Consider the following 12,581-nt stretch of genomic DNA (forward strand, 5'->3'; position numbering starts at 1 on the left):
AGCCAGGCAGTAGGATCCTGCAGAGGGGCGCTGAAAGATGCATCACTGCTCCTCTCTCCCTCCTGTATCCACAGTAGCAGCAGTGCTCCCTTACAGCAACTCAACTCTCTTGTTTGTGAAGTGTACTGTATGTATTTAAAAAAATCTGAATACCCATTCTTAGAGATTTGTGGAAAACAAGCTAATCTTCTCTTCAACATCATCTCCACCTTCTCTCTGCGTCCCTCAGCTCATCTTCTCATGAGAAATGGTCTTTCAGCTATCCAACATGGAAACAGGCCCTTCAGCTCAATGTATCCTTGCTAAGTTGTCTTCCAGAGCTAGTTCCATTTGCCTGAATTTGTTTCACATCTCTCTAACTTTTCCTATCTAAATGTTTTTTAAATTTTGCAATTGCCCACATTCAAGTTCCTCTGACAACTTGCTCTGCACTTTCTTTGGTGGTGAGTCCCTTCTCACCTTAAATCTATAACTATTTGTTTTAGACTCGCGCGCTTCTTGGCTTAGGTTCTCCTTCATTTAGGTATGAAGATTATGGAGAAATTCCTAGACTTCAAGAGGTTTGGGGATAGAGCATGATGTGGTTGTCAGAGGATCAGTCATGATAATACTGAACAGCAAAGCAAGCGACAAAGGACTGAATGGCTTATTCCTGCTCCAATTTTGTTTTGGTTTTGTTTTTACACTTACAGATACTCCCCAACTTGCAACCTGTGTGACCTGCATCCATCCGCTTGTGTGACTGAATTTTTTTTAAAAGTATATATGAAAAAATATAAAATTTACATGGTTTATGTTGTATTTGACAAACTGTAGCGGGGATACAAGGCATGAAAGAGCCAAAATGCGCGTACTTACCTTGTTAGCCAGCGTCCCAGGGTCTGTAGGCTGGGTACGGCCGTCTTGATTCCTGTGCGCATGCACGAGTCTTCAGTGGGCGCATGCGCGGTGGGTTCGTGTATTGGCACATGAGCAAGAGTTAAAGGTGCAAATTCAATATGGTTAGGGCACTTAACACATGCATGTGCCAACTGAACTCCAATACATGAACCTACCGTGCACGCACCCACCGAAGACTCGTGTGTGTGTACAGGAATCAAGATGGCCACACCCAGCCTACAGACCCTGGGACACCAACTAACAAGGTAAATACGTGCATTTTAACTCTTATGTGCCCTGTATCCTTGTTATCGTTTGTCAAATACTACATTTGATTTAAAAGTTTGCTTTAAGACTTCAATACTCCATGCACGTGGGCAAAATTCCGACTTCCGTCCATTTGGAGATACGACTAATCCTTCGGTCCCAATTACAGTCATAAGTCAGGGAGTGCCTATACTGATCTTGTTTCAAATAGTTATAGTTCCACACAGAGATTAGATTCAATAAAAATTTTCCTGAGGACGTGAGTTGTGATTGATCAGCTGCAACTGACAGCCTGCATTTGTTTCTCGTTTCACAAGCAATGAAGTGGTGTAGCATTCGGCGACTTCTCCATACATGTGAATGAGGCTGCCACGTTGGTCTTGCTGAGAATCTCCAAGCGGCAGAGATGATGAATACCTTAATACCACTCCCCGGATGTAACTTCTTTTATATGCTTCACAAACAAGATGCCAAGCCTGTGGTTTTACCCCAGATATATTCTTTGAGTTAATATTTCCTTCTTCAGCAAAGTTCCCCTGCAAGTTGGTAGTGTCTTTTTAACATCTTCCTGGTCTGTCATCTGTCTACTTCTACCGTTTTATTTTTTTTTAAAGTCCTTCTCTCTGTCTGCTTCCCATCCCTTTAGTCCAGCTTGTACAAACACATGTTATTCTTAACCTGGGCCCCCTGGTATGTCAACTATTCACCACCTTGAACAACACACCTGCAGCAATTTCGTAAATTCCCTTTGTAATCTTAAAAATTTTAATTAGGCCGCCTTTCTACAGAGAAAATCAGCTCAACAGTATCTTGTTATCACTTAAAATTTTAGATCCATGGCTTTATGCCTCAGTCACTTCTTACAAGCTGCAATCTCCTCCTGGTTATTGAATGCTTGGAGTTCCTTGATCGGGCAGAGGGACTGAAGGCTAGAGCAGAGGTGAATCAGTAACATTCTGCCCTATTTTAGCTATAATTTAAAGGACGGCTGAATAAAGGTGCACTGGTGGTAAGATTCAATAGCTTTAGATTTGAATAGGCTATTCCCTTCCTCTGAGATCAGCCTTCAAGTTGGAAATTATGCACTACCTTTATTGTCCAATCGTTTTATCTGGACAACCTTTTAGTTTTTTTATATATATTACATGGCTGACAGATTTTAAAATGATTCAGATGGAGCTTTTCCTTTATTTCATTTCTACTTAAATTATAAATTTAGAAATGTAACAGGCCCTTCCAGCTCCCAAGCCCTTGCCACCCAAATATCCCAATTAACTTACAAACCCCCAGTACATTTTGAAGGGTCGGAGGAAACCCACGCAGGCACAGGGAGAGCATACAAACTCCTTACAGACAGCCAAATTTGATCCCAAGTCACTGGCATTGTCATAAACATTGGGTTCACCGTGCCATCCTGTTATGGAGAAAATTCTTCAGCACCAAGTAGTGCAGTGAATGGGAGCATGTCAATAGCCCCTTTTAGACTGCAGCACCTAGGTAGCCCTCCTGGGACCTGGGTGCGATTACCGGGGGCAAAGATGCTGGAAGCACCTTTTAAATTGCAGGGGGTTGGACCCATTAAATCGCCAACCCGGCAATTTAAGGGGGATCCCGCCCCCCTGCAATGACGCATCACGCACTCACCGGAAGTACTGCCGGATGTTCCAAAGTTGGCTGCCCAGTGACACACACATGCAAGCGCTGACATCGCCAGAATAAGCGGGTCAGCCATTTCCCTGTTCAAATCACCCGTGGGTGCGACCTAGGTGAGTTTACCTGGTTCCCTGACTACCTCTGAGGTAGGTCAGGGACCCAGTTGGATTCCAACGGGTTTGACAGGGTCAGACCCTTTCTAACTGCCGCATAACTGGGGCGCTAACTTGGCAAATTGCCCGGTTAACCCCATTTTACATGGCAGTTTGAAATGACTTCTTGAATGACAGGGCATGTATGTGGACGTTCCTGTGGCACATCAACTCTAATTTTTTGTAGAATCATAGCCCTGATTCTGCAGGTGTCTTTCCCCCAAAATATAATGAAGAAATCGGTCATTTAGAATTTCATAGTTGCACAATCACAACTTTCTGAATTTGACCTTGTTATTTGTAATGGGCACAGCAGATGAGGTAGAATTACCAAGGCTCTAATTCAAAACAGTGGGCTTGCATGCCGGGTAGCGTTGGCACTCCGTGGATAGTGCGGAGTGTCTGCATTGCCCAACCCCACTCTCCATCAATGTGTTTTGCTTCCTTGACTTTTCTCCACAAAGAATGAGAAGCTTAACGTGACTAATTTTGTTCATGTATCTAAAGTGGAGGATGCATGACACCCGAGTTACTGATTTGATATCGTTCAGTGAGAGGGGTTCAGAGACTATTTGCACATACAGTGTGTTATTATGACATCAAAACTCATGGAAAAGCTTCACAGTATTCAATCATGAATAATTTCCCTTTTTCTCTCCTCTCTGCAGCCAGCCTATGATGTGGGAATCTTAATGACTCTGATTGTTGCTTTCTCCGTTGTTTTCATGGTCCTGGCAGTGAGAATCAAGTGCAAGCAGAACAGAACTCGGGTGAGAGCAGCTCTGGATTGCAGTTGTCCTGGATATCAGTTTACTTTGCATTTGGAGTATTGTGATCCCGTGAAGTTCTGATGTGACATGAGCCTAGTGACAAAGTTGGCGTGTTTCTGCTGATCTTGATTTTTTTAAAGGCAGATTATGAATGAGGCCCTTGCGATAATTTACAAGCCTGTGTCACAACTGCGGACGTTCAAGAACTGCTCTTAACTGCATTATCACTACCAAGGTTTTGGTAATCACTGTTGTTGCTGGGAATCCTAAAAAAACAAGTTGGCTTAAGAATACAGCATCCTGAGGAATGTGATTGTTTCACCACAAACATCCTGAAAGTGAGCTGGCATGTGAGTGGGTCAGACAGTACTGCTATATCGAGGAATCAGTTTTAAACATAGCGAAGGCCAATTGGCCTGAATTCTGCCCCCTGATTGTAATCACTGGACTGTTGATGGCCTGTGTTTTTTTTTCTTTTGACTAGATCGTGTGTTCATCCCTATTAGCACATTGCCTGAACCAGAATTTTAACCACAGTCATCTTTTATAACACTTTTTAACATTTATTTTTAAACTCTCCTGTACTGTGCTTATAATGTTTTGCGACATTAATCGTACCATTAAATTTACAAGTTGTTGTCATTGTTAATCTCTTTCTCAATAAACTTCTAACTGCCAACTGCTCGAATTGGCAGCACACCGAGAACTTGGTGAGCTATAGAACTGAAGGAGATTACAGAGATGAAGTTTTATGGCAAAATTTGCTGCTTGAAGTAGTTAAGAGGGAGGTTTTGTCATATTCTTCACCTTATTTCCTCTTCCAAAATATAGTAAGAAGGTATAATTCAGGGGAAAATCAATTGGGCCATAAAAGTTAACATTAACTGCAATTGGGACTTTTGGGAAGGCCTACTGAGATAGTTGTCTCATTCCAAGGGGACATCAGGCGAATGTTTAATTTATCTCCTACCTTCTGGTTTTGAGAGCAGTCGTTCACTATTTTCTGATTACCCTTCTCACAAATGTCTTGTTGCCTTTCTGTATGGAAGACAAAAATACAAACAGAAGTACGAATATAATCAGAAAATGCTGGAAACAGCAGCTGAGCCAGGATTTGTGAAAGAGAAATTATTAATGTTACAGGTCAAAGACCCTTGGTCAAAATTAGAAAGGAGAAAAGAAAATGTCCACTTTAAGTTGCAGAGACGGGGCAAGTAAAGGCATCAAGAATGTAATATGTTAAAGCTGTGAAATGCAGGTCACAACTCTATGAAATGTCCAATGGATCACGCAGTTAACAGAGAGAGGGGAAAACTGAGATAATATTGCAGCAGAACTGGCTAGTATGGATACAGACATAAAAAGCAAACTGAGAGTGCTACCCGTGCCATGTGCCAGTGAGGCTCGAAATAGGAAGTTAATGCAGCGAAATATGAGGCTAATGAGATGGTGTAGGAGGAAGGGCTTCTTGTTTCTGGACAATTGGGCTCTGTTCTAGGGAAGGTTGCACCTGAATTGGAGGGGGACTAACATCCTTGCAGGTAGGTTTGCAAGTGATGCTCTGAGGGGTTTAAACTAGATCGGCAGGGGGATGGGAACCAGAGGGTTAGAGCAGATTGTGAGGAGGATAAAGGTCATGCGAGAACTTCAGAAATCAAAGGTTTGTACTTGATAGAAATGTTCCCGGGTGTATTTATTTCAATGCAACGAGTATTGTCAGAAAGGCAGATGATCTTAGGGCATGGATTTTTCTCTCTTTCCCTCTTCTGGTGAAGGGTCTTTCATGAGAAATGTTTACTGTTTCTCTTTCTGCAGAAGCTGATTGGCTTGCCGAATGTTTCCATCATCTTGTTTGTATTTTCATATTTTTACAATCTGTACATTTTTTTTATTGACTGCTTTTTGACTTTGCAATTTGCTGGCATTTCCATGCCTGAGACCATGAAAGTTTCAATGACTTCTGCACACCTTCCTCGCAGAATTCCCTGCAGCAGCAGACAATCAATGCGATCAGCCGGCTTGCCACCCGTCGATTCCAGTCTCGGGGTCACGAGCGCCAGAGCAGCCTGGATTCCCAAAGCAGCAGCGTGTCTGAGGCCGTCTGTGCCATATGCCTGGAGGAGTTCACTGATGGACAGGTGAGATGAACCAACAGCAGGCTACATTTTGCTCATGGAGATGGCATGGTGGCTGTGGGGAGGGCGGATACCCAGATTTGCTGCATTGGATTGAATCTTCAGTAAATCCTTGGGCATCCCAGTTCTCTGATTATGCTTTCATCTGTGACTCAGTGCTTGCGTGGAGCTGAACCTTGCAGCCTGGCCAGGTTTTTCACATGCCATTAATTGTGTTTGCCATTATATTAAGCTGTTGTCGCAGAACTGAATGCTGTCAGTTCACTATTATATAATGATTCATTTGTTTTCATAGGATCTACGGATAATATCTTGTTTCCATGAATTTCACAAGGAATGTGTGGATCCCTGGCTGCTTCAACATCGCACTTGCCCCCTCTGCATGTACAACATCATTGGTAATTGACTGTTTGAAGTTCACATGTAGCTGGTGAAGGGAGATGTAAATATGAGTTGACTTCTAACTTTATGCCGCAGCAAATCTTGCAATAAAATGATCTGATAGCAATGTACACGCATCTCTCTGGAGGCAGTGACCTCTGGTGGACGTGACCACCCACGACAGGGATTGGTGAACTGTCTTCAATGCTGTTTATTTAATGCTGAGCTGCACTCAGGCAATGAGAATGATTCCCACCTGCTGACCAGTCGGACTCACCCAAAACACTAGAGCAGATCTGCAGCTGTAATAATGATTTTTTAACAAACTGAGTAAACTTCCAGTTTTCTAGGTTGCAGTCAGTCGAAATTCAGGCCACTTTTGAATGAAAATTCATAATGGAGCAACAGTGGTAGTAACTGGTTGTAGGATTTAAATTATTTCTACTAATTTAACAAAAGAATATCATGACATGTATATAATTAATATAAATGCACTTTACAACAGATTTCATCCATAATTGTCAATTTGACATTATATATTTAAATAATTATGAATATCAACCACCTGAGTTACATTATACCAACACTCGTCATTCCTTGGTATAATATCTAAGCAATTGTTATCATCTAGGACACTAATATTGCACTTTTCTACTGTTTTCAGAAGGAAATTCAATGATTGCACAACAAGATGTTGATGACCAGGCTACACCAGCTGCTCAACTAAACCAGCGAATCCATCTGTTCCGGCGATACCCTGGCCATGCCCATCTTCACAGACCGAATACTACCATTCCTTCCGAAGCACCTCATCTGAACAATTCCAGAACTCAAGGGATGCGAGTTACTCCCTCTGGCCATTACTTTGTTACTCCAGAGGTATATCCCATGGGGTTTAACGGCATGCGATACGTAGCTGCAAGGCCACGTCAGCCTCCAGCTTTACACAGGTGCAACTATCGTCATGGTCAAGGTCAGGGGATTTCCTATAGGCACAGCAGACCCTACACTGTACAGAAAGGTCCACCTTGGCCTTACAAACCTCACCATGGACCTCTTCTGCATAAACCTCCCTGCAGACAACAACAGCTTTCTGCATGCAGTGCCCCACTCTCCTCACATAATTTAAAGTCTAATTGTGCACCATTACGCTTACAGGTCACCAGCAACCTTGACAACCGCAGCCTTTCAGGGGAAAGTTTTGGTATCAACTGTTCAGTACGCAGTGGATACCTGGCAGATAGCCCAGGTAGTGACTCCAGCTCAGGACCTTGCCACTGCTCCTCAAGCGATTCCACGCTGGACTGCACGGACATCAGTAATCACTGCATTTATGGAAGCCGGTCAACTCTCCGCAGCTCTCTGAGCAGCGAGTACGATCCCCTCGTGTACTGTGGAGCAAGTGAAGAGAGTGCAAAGGTTTCATCCTTCAAGGAGCCAAGGCCCAGGTCACTGGAGTCGGCCAGTGGTCCTCAAGATGAGCATGTGCTTAACCACACCCACTACCACCATCACTACAGTAATTCTCACCAGGGTCCAAAAGATGAACATTACAGCAGCAAGTTACAGCGACATGAAGGTCAGCCACTCGAGGGCCTTGTAAGTGACATGGAGCACTGTCAGCCTCAGGTGGAGTTCACCTGTCAATCCCGATATACCCCTCGCCCCACCCAGTGTGCCTGCTTGGAGCGGCGCCTGTTGCTTCCCCCTGGACTATGTCTGCCTGGGACCTCGCTACAAAAGGTAGATGTGGAGGGAGACCAAAGCAAGGCGGCGTGCACCAATCCTGACCCAGTGCCTTTGGAAACTAAGTCTCATCGGAGCAGCAAGAGGAGGAGGAACAGGAGTTACCCAGTGGATCCTCCTGTGGTTCACTTTCATCAGGATTGTGATGCCCTGGAGGACTGTAAGGTGTACCTTCACTATGGCAACAGTGGGAACCAGTGCCATCCTCAGCCAATAGTGCCGATCCCTTTAGTCCTCAATGGTGGTGCTTCCAGTGAGTGGCCTTTCCCATTCTGTGAGTGCCCCAATCCCCACTTTCAGCAGGAGATGGGTTCTGAGACCATGTCAACTGGGGAGCAGCATGTGTATCATGGCCTCCCATATCAAGATGATTGTGAAAGTCGCTGTGATGGAGAGCCGGTTCAAGACCAGTCCTTCAACTGCCAGGCACTTCCAGACAATCCAGGTTCGTAAGAAAGTTGGAAGTATATTTGAGCCATAAATAATACGGAAACTGTCCTTTTGTGTTGATGGAGTATGGGCCAAGTACTGGCCCAGCGTCATGCAGCATGGAAAATGAGTGAGTTTAAGGTGGTGTGTTGAGAAACATTAATGAAATACCAAGCGGAAGTACAGTAAAATTCCTGTTATCCGAAATTCTAGCAACCTCAAGCAAACAGCAAAAAAAATTGCAGAAATTAAATGGGTAAAAAATATGGAAGTTTAAATTGGCACGCCTTGCTATTAGTTCTCCATTCATGCAACACGCAGTCTTAAGCAACCGAAAATCTCACTTATCTGGCATCTACCAATCCCCATAGGTTCCATATACCAGGGATTTTACTGTATAAGGTACTATTGTATTATTCAAGCACATGAGTTTGGGACATGTCTCGTGTACATGCCATCATCAACAATCAGCGATGCACTCAGTGTGGATGAGGGGAATTCTGCCATGTGGAATTGGCTGTTTTCCCTTTTTACAGTTGACAAGGCATGGGTTTTTTTAATTACAGCCCGAGGGAGGGATTCCTACAGCTGAAGGTTGGTGCGGTGTTTTAAAACTTAAGCAGTCGCAACTCTTGGCATTGGTACGGCCACATTAAATGATCACTTTCTGCCCATCTGACATTGGCCCTTTTGCTTCCCTGAGGACTGTGTCTGCCTCAGACCTTGCAACAAAAGATAGATGTGGAAAGGGCCAAGAGCAAGGCAGTGTGCGCCCTACTGTGGATACAAGTCAGTGAGTTATTTACCGTCCAGTCATTTGTCTCCAGCGCTGTAAGAGTCCTGTACGGAATGAGCTTAAAATGCCAAACGCTTAATTTCCCACTACCTGTACCAACAATCTGTGTCACGTTGGACAGAAAATTCCCAAATCTGTTGAAATTAAAAGTGATTTAGCCCCACTCTTTAGAGTACACATTTTTGCACCAGATTAGTGTCTGGACATCACGAAAAATATTGGGTGCAAAGTCCTTTAGAATACCTTTCAGAAGGGCTCACGTGGGTGGGGGCATGCACTTTTGACAGCAGACGGTCCATGATTTAGAGTCAACTTGAGGGAAGCAATGAACGATGCCTGTCACCTACAAATAGCTGCTGGATCAGGGGATGAGTGGAGGCATAGTTTTGGGGGAAGCAGAGAATGTCCTGGTTCTGAGGGTGTGTTTGGGGCCACTGACACCATCACTACCAAGTAAATATTGAAATGGTGCAAATTATTAACTTGCCTGTTTACTAATCCCAGAGGACCTTGCTATCAGCGGCATGTAATCTTTTGCCAACAAACATCTGAACATACTGTTGTAGCATGCAGACACTGAAGCACTCTGCACCGCAGCTTTTAATTTGTGGATTATGTTTCTTTTGAAATCAGGATTAGCCCAAGATTCCAGCACAGTGGAAGATTATATCCATGTTACAAATTTTGCATCCATTCTGGATATTCTCATGGGTTTGAAATTGTTAGGTACATGTTTAGTGGAGTCCATGTGTCCATCGGTCAAGAGTGTACTTCTTGCCATCCAGTATCAAGTTGTATGACCCAAAGGTTGTAACAGTAATCATATTCACCACATAACCATTTGCCTTGTTCTGGAAAACAGATCGATCAGCTCTCTAGCTCTCCTGTTTTGTTTCTAACTCTAGTTTCAAATGTTTCTGACCTTCCTCCAGATCCTTGTGGCATGATTGGCTCTTTTCCCATCAGAAGCTTCTCACTTGCCCCACCCATGTAGGTTGGTTTGGACTTCAGCTTTGTTCAGCATGTGAAACCAATCCATGTTTAAGAATTCTGAGCACCAAAGTTAATTTGCTGTTGAGAGGTTTCACAGTTCTGTTCTGAATTTAATTTAGTACCAACTGTAAAAAAAATTTTTAAAATTTTGAACATCCTGTTTATTAGGTAACAAATATTTAAACAGTTGTCCACTCTCAAAAATATATTGTGGTTCTTGAGTACCTTATACAAAATTCATACTAGCATGTAATTTCTAATGCAACTTGTGCAGTCTCCTGCAGTTGGCTCCTCTACCACTTTGGAGATGTACAGAATTTTAGTTCTGGGAAGGCTGAAGTTTGGTTTATAGTACAGTTAAAAATAAGCATGGTATCCGGAATTCTTGCAACTGGTAGCCTCAAGCAACTAGCAAAATAAAAATTGAGGAAAATAAATAAGAATAAAATAATAGGTTAAAAAAATGTACATTTAAAATTGTAAACGTTCTCTGAAGTAACACGTAAACCTTTGGTGAAGATGGTGCAAATATCCAGCCAGCGGAGGGCCTGGGTTGGGCTTTGCTTGTATGAGCTGTTTGAATAAAGTTGTGTGGAACAGCAATGGCGTCGCCCAGGATGAAGAGCTGGTTGATGTCGCTCGCCATTGGGGTGACTCTCTTAAAGTGTCTTCTTATCCCCGCTTATTAAGAGTTGCCCCAGTCAGAGGCTTTATCTGTAAACATTGGTGGGGGGGGGGGGGGGGGTGGAATTATTATGTTATTAATAGTCTTCCGTGGCTGGGGAGAAACTTGCACATGCAGTGACTGTTAATTGTTTTTAAAGAATGTGACTGAAAATAAAGTAAAATGCTTTAAGGTTTGTATATTCATGCAAGTGAAGTTTGTTCAGTGTAAGTACAATATTGTATTTTTGTCTTTTAAACTGTTTATTCTTAATGTAGGTGTATAGTATTGGTTAGGCATTGTAGAAGTAAGTCTCAAGTAACCAGAAAATACACGTATCCGGTATCTACCAATCCCCAGAGGCCTTACTGTACATGCAAATGAGATGCCGAATTCTAGTTGTGAAATAGGAAATTCTTTACAAGTGGTATTGGTGTGGAATGGAAATCCGCATCATTGAGCCTCACCAGCTGAAGGGTGGCCAATGGTTGGAGCCATGGAAATCAATGCACAAGAGAGCAAAACTGAAAGTAACGGGGTTTAGGGTACATCACACTGGTGATCAGAATTCTCTGTGAAAGGAGTTTGGACAGTTGTCCAATTTGTGGTTTAGAATGGGCCACCACAGCACCAAATTATATCGTGGGAACGTGAGCAGTATGGGAAATGACTGTTTTAGTTGAGATACTGTTCGACAGTGCCACAATGTGTAGGAATCTCTCCCTCCTGTATGACTCTGCGTACTTGACCTGGGTAGTTGGTGCTGACTTTAGATTTGGAAATTAATTCCCTTATACTTATTCTCAAAATAAATATAAACATTTTGATCATTCTAGCTATTGTAAATTACGTGTTACAGCCCAGACAGTGTTATATTTAACATAATATTTTTAATTATTAATCACAACACCTACTCTAATTTAACTAACTTATCTAAACTTAACTAAACTTATCTACACTTATCTAAATTAACCTCCAACTATGCACGAGTATACTGTTGTGTGTGTGTGTGTGTGTGTGTGTGTGTGTGTGTGTGTGTGTGTGTGGAGTACCCCGAGCCACTATAGCTCAGGCCCACTTCTTGAAAGACAGTTCCAAGTTCAAAATTCAGTGATGTTGACATGTGGACTTGAAATTGATGCAACACACAGGCTTTAGATGGTTGAGGCACACAGGCTTTAAACTGAAGTTAGCAGTTCATAAAGTGGATGGCAAACACCAGGGGTGACAAAACGTTGATTAAGTCAAGGTTCTTCAGAGAAATGTCCTTTTTAGACGAGTGCCTTCTTCTGCAGATCCTTTTCTTGGGTCACTCTAAGTAGAGTGCAGTATTTCTTCTGCAAGGAAAAGCCTTTTCATGCTTCAGTCGAAGTGCTCACCATCCCTCTATTACCAACAGGAGGAATCTGACAGTTTGCCCTATAACCACACAATGAAGCCAAGAGGGTCTCATTCCCACAAAGGAAGCCAAAGAGCTCTTGACTCTTGCACTGCCTTCTTGAAATAGCCTCCTGAGCAAAATGTGGACTATCCTTTCAATAAGCTGGTCACATGGTCCCTGCTTCAGGGCTTCTCCCTTCATTCTGCAAATGCATCGAAGTTAAGAACATGCTGTCTTCGAGGCCTGCAGCCCTTTTCACAGTCACTTCCCAAACGCTGCAAGTTTTGGTAGATCTGTTCTCTCAGAGGGACAGCCCCACACAAATAAAATGGATT

At 43.0% G+C, this 12,581-nt stretch overlaps 1 protein-coding gene across 9 annotated transcripts in view; it reads left to right on the forward strand.

Moving 5' to 3' along the window:
- Positions 1 to 12,581, forward strand: part of LOC138749824 (E3 ubiquitin-protein ligase RNF43) — a 208,494-nt gene that overhangs the window by 193,835 nt on the left and 2,078 nt on the right. For 8 of the 9 annotated variants that reach the window (XM_069911733.1, XM_069911736.1, XM_069911734.1 and 5 more), the window contains 4 exons: positions 3,620 to 3,721; positions 5,701 to 5,859; positions 6,152 to 6,254; positions 6,902 to 8,428. In XM_069911733.1, coding sequence (XP_069767834.1) covers positions 3,620 to 3,721; positions 5,701 to 5,859; positions 6,152 to 6,254; positions 6,902 to 8,428 — 1,891 coding nt within the window. The remainder of the gene's footprint in view (positions 1 to 3,619; positions 3,722 to 5,700; positions 5,860 to 6,151; positions 6,255 to 6,901; positions 8,429 to 12,581) is intronic. The other variant, XM_069911735.1, reaches the window with a different exon arrangement.

The sequence above is a fragment of the Narcine bancroftii genome, chromosome 14, assembly GCF_036971445.1.
Source record: "Narcine bancroftii isolate sNarBan1 chromosome 14, sNarBan1.hap1, whole genome shotgun sequence".
Taxonomy (NCBI): domain Eukaryota; kingdom Metazoa; phylum Chordata; class Chondrichthyes; order Torpediniformes; family Narcinidae; genus Narcine; species Narcine bancroftii.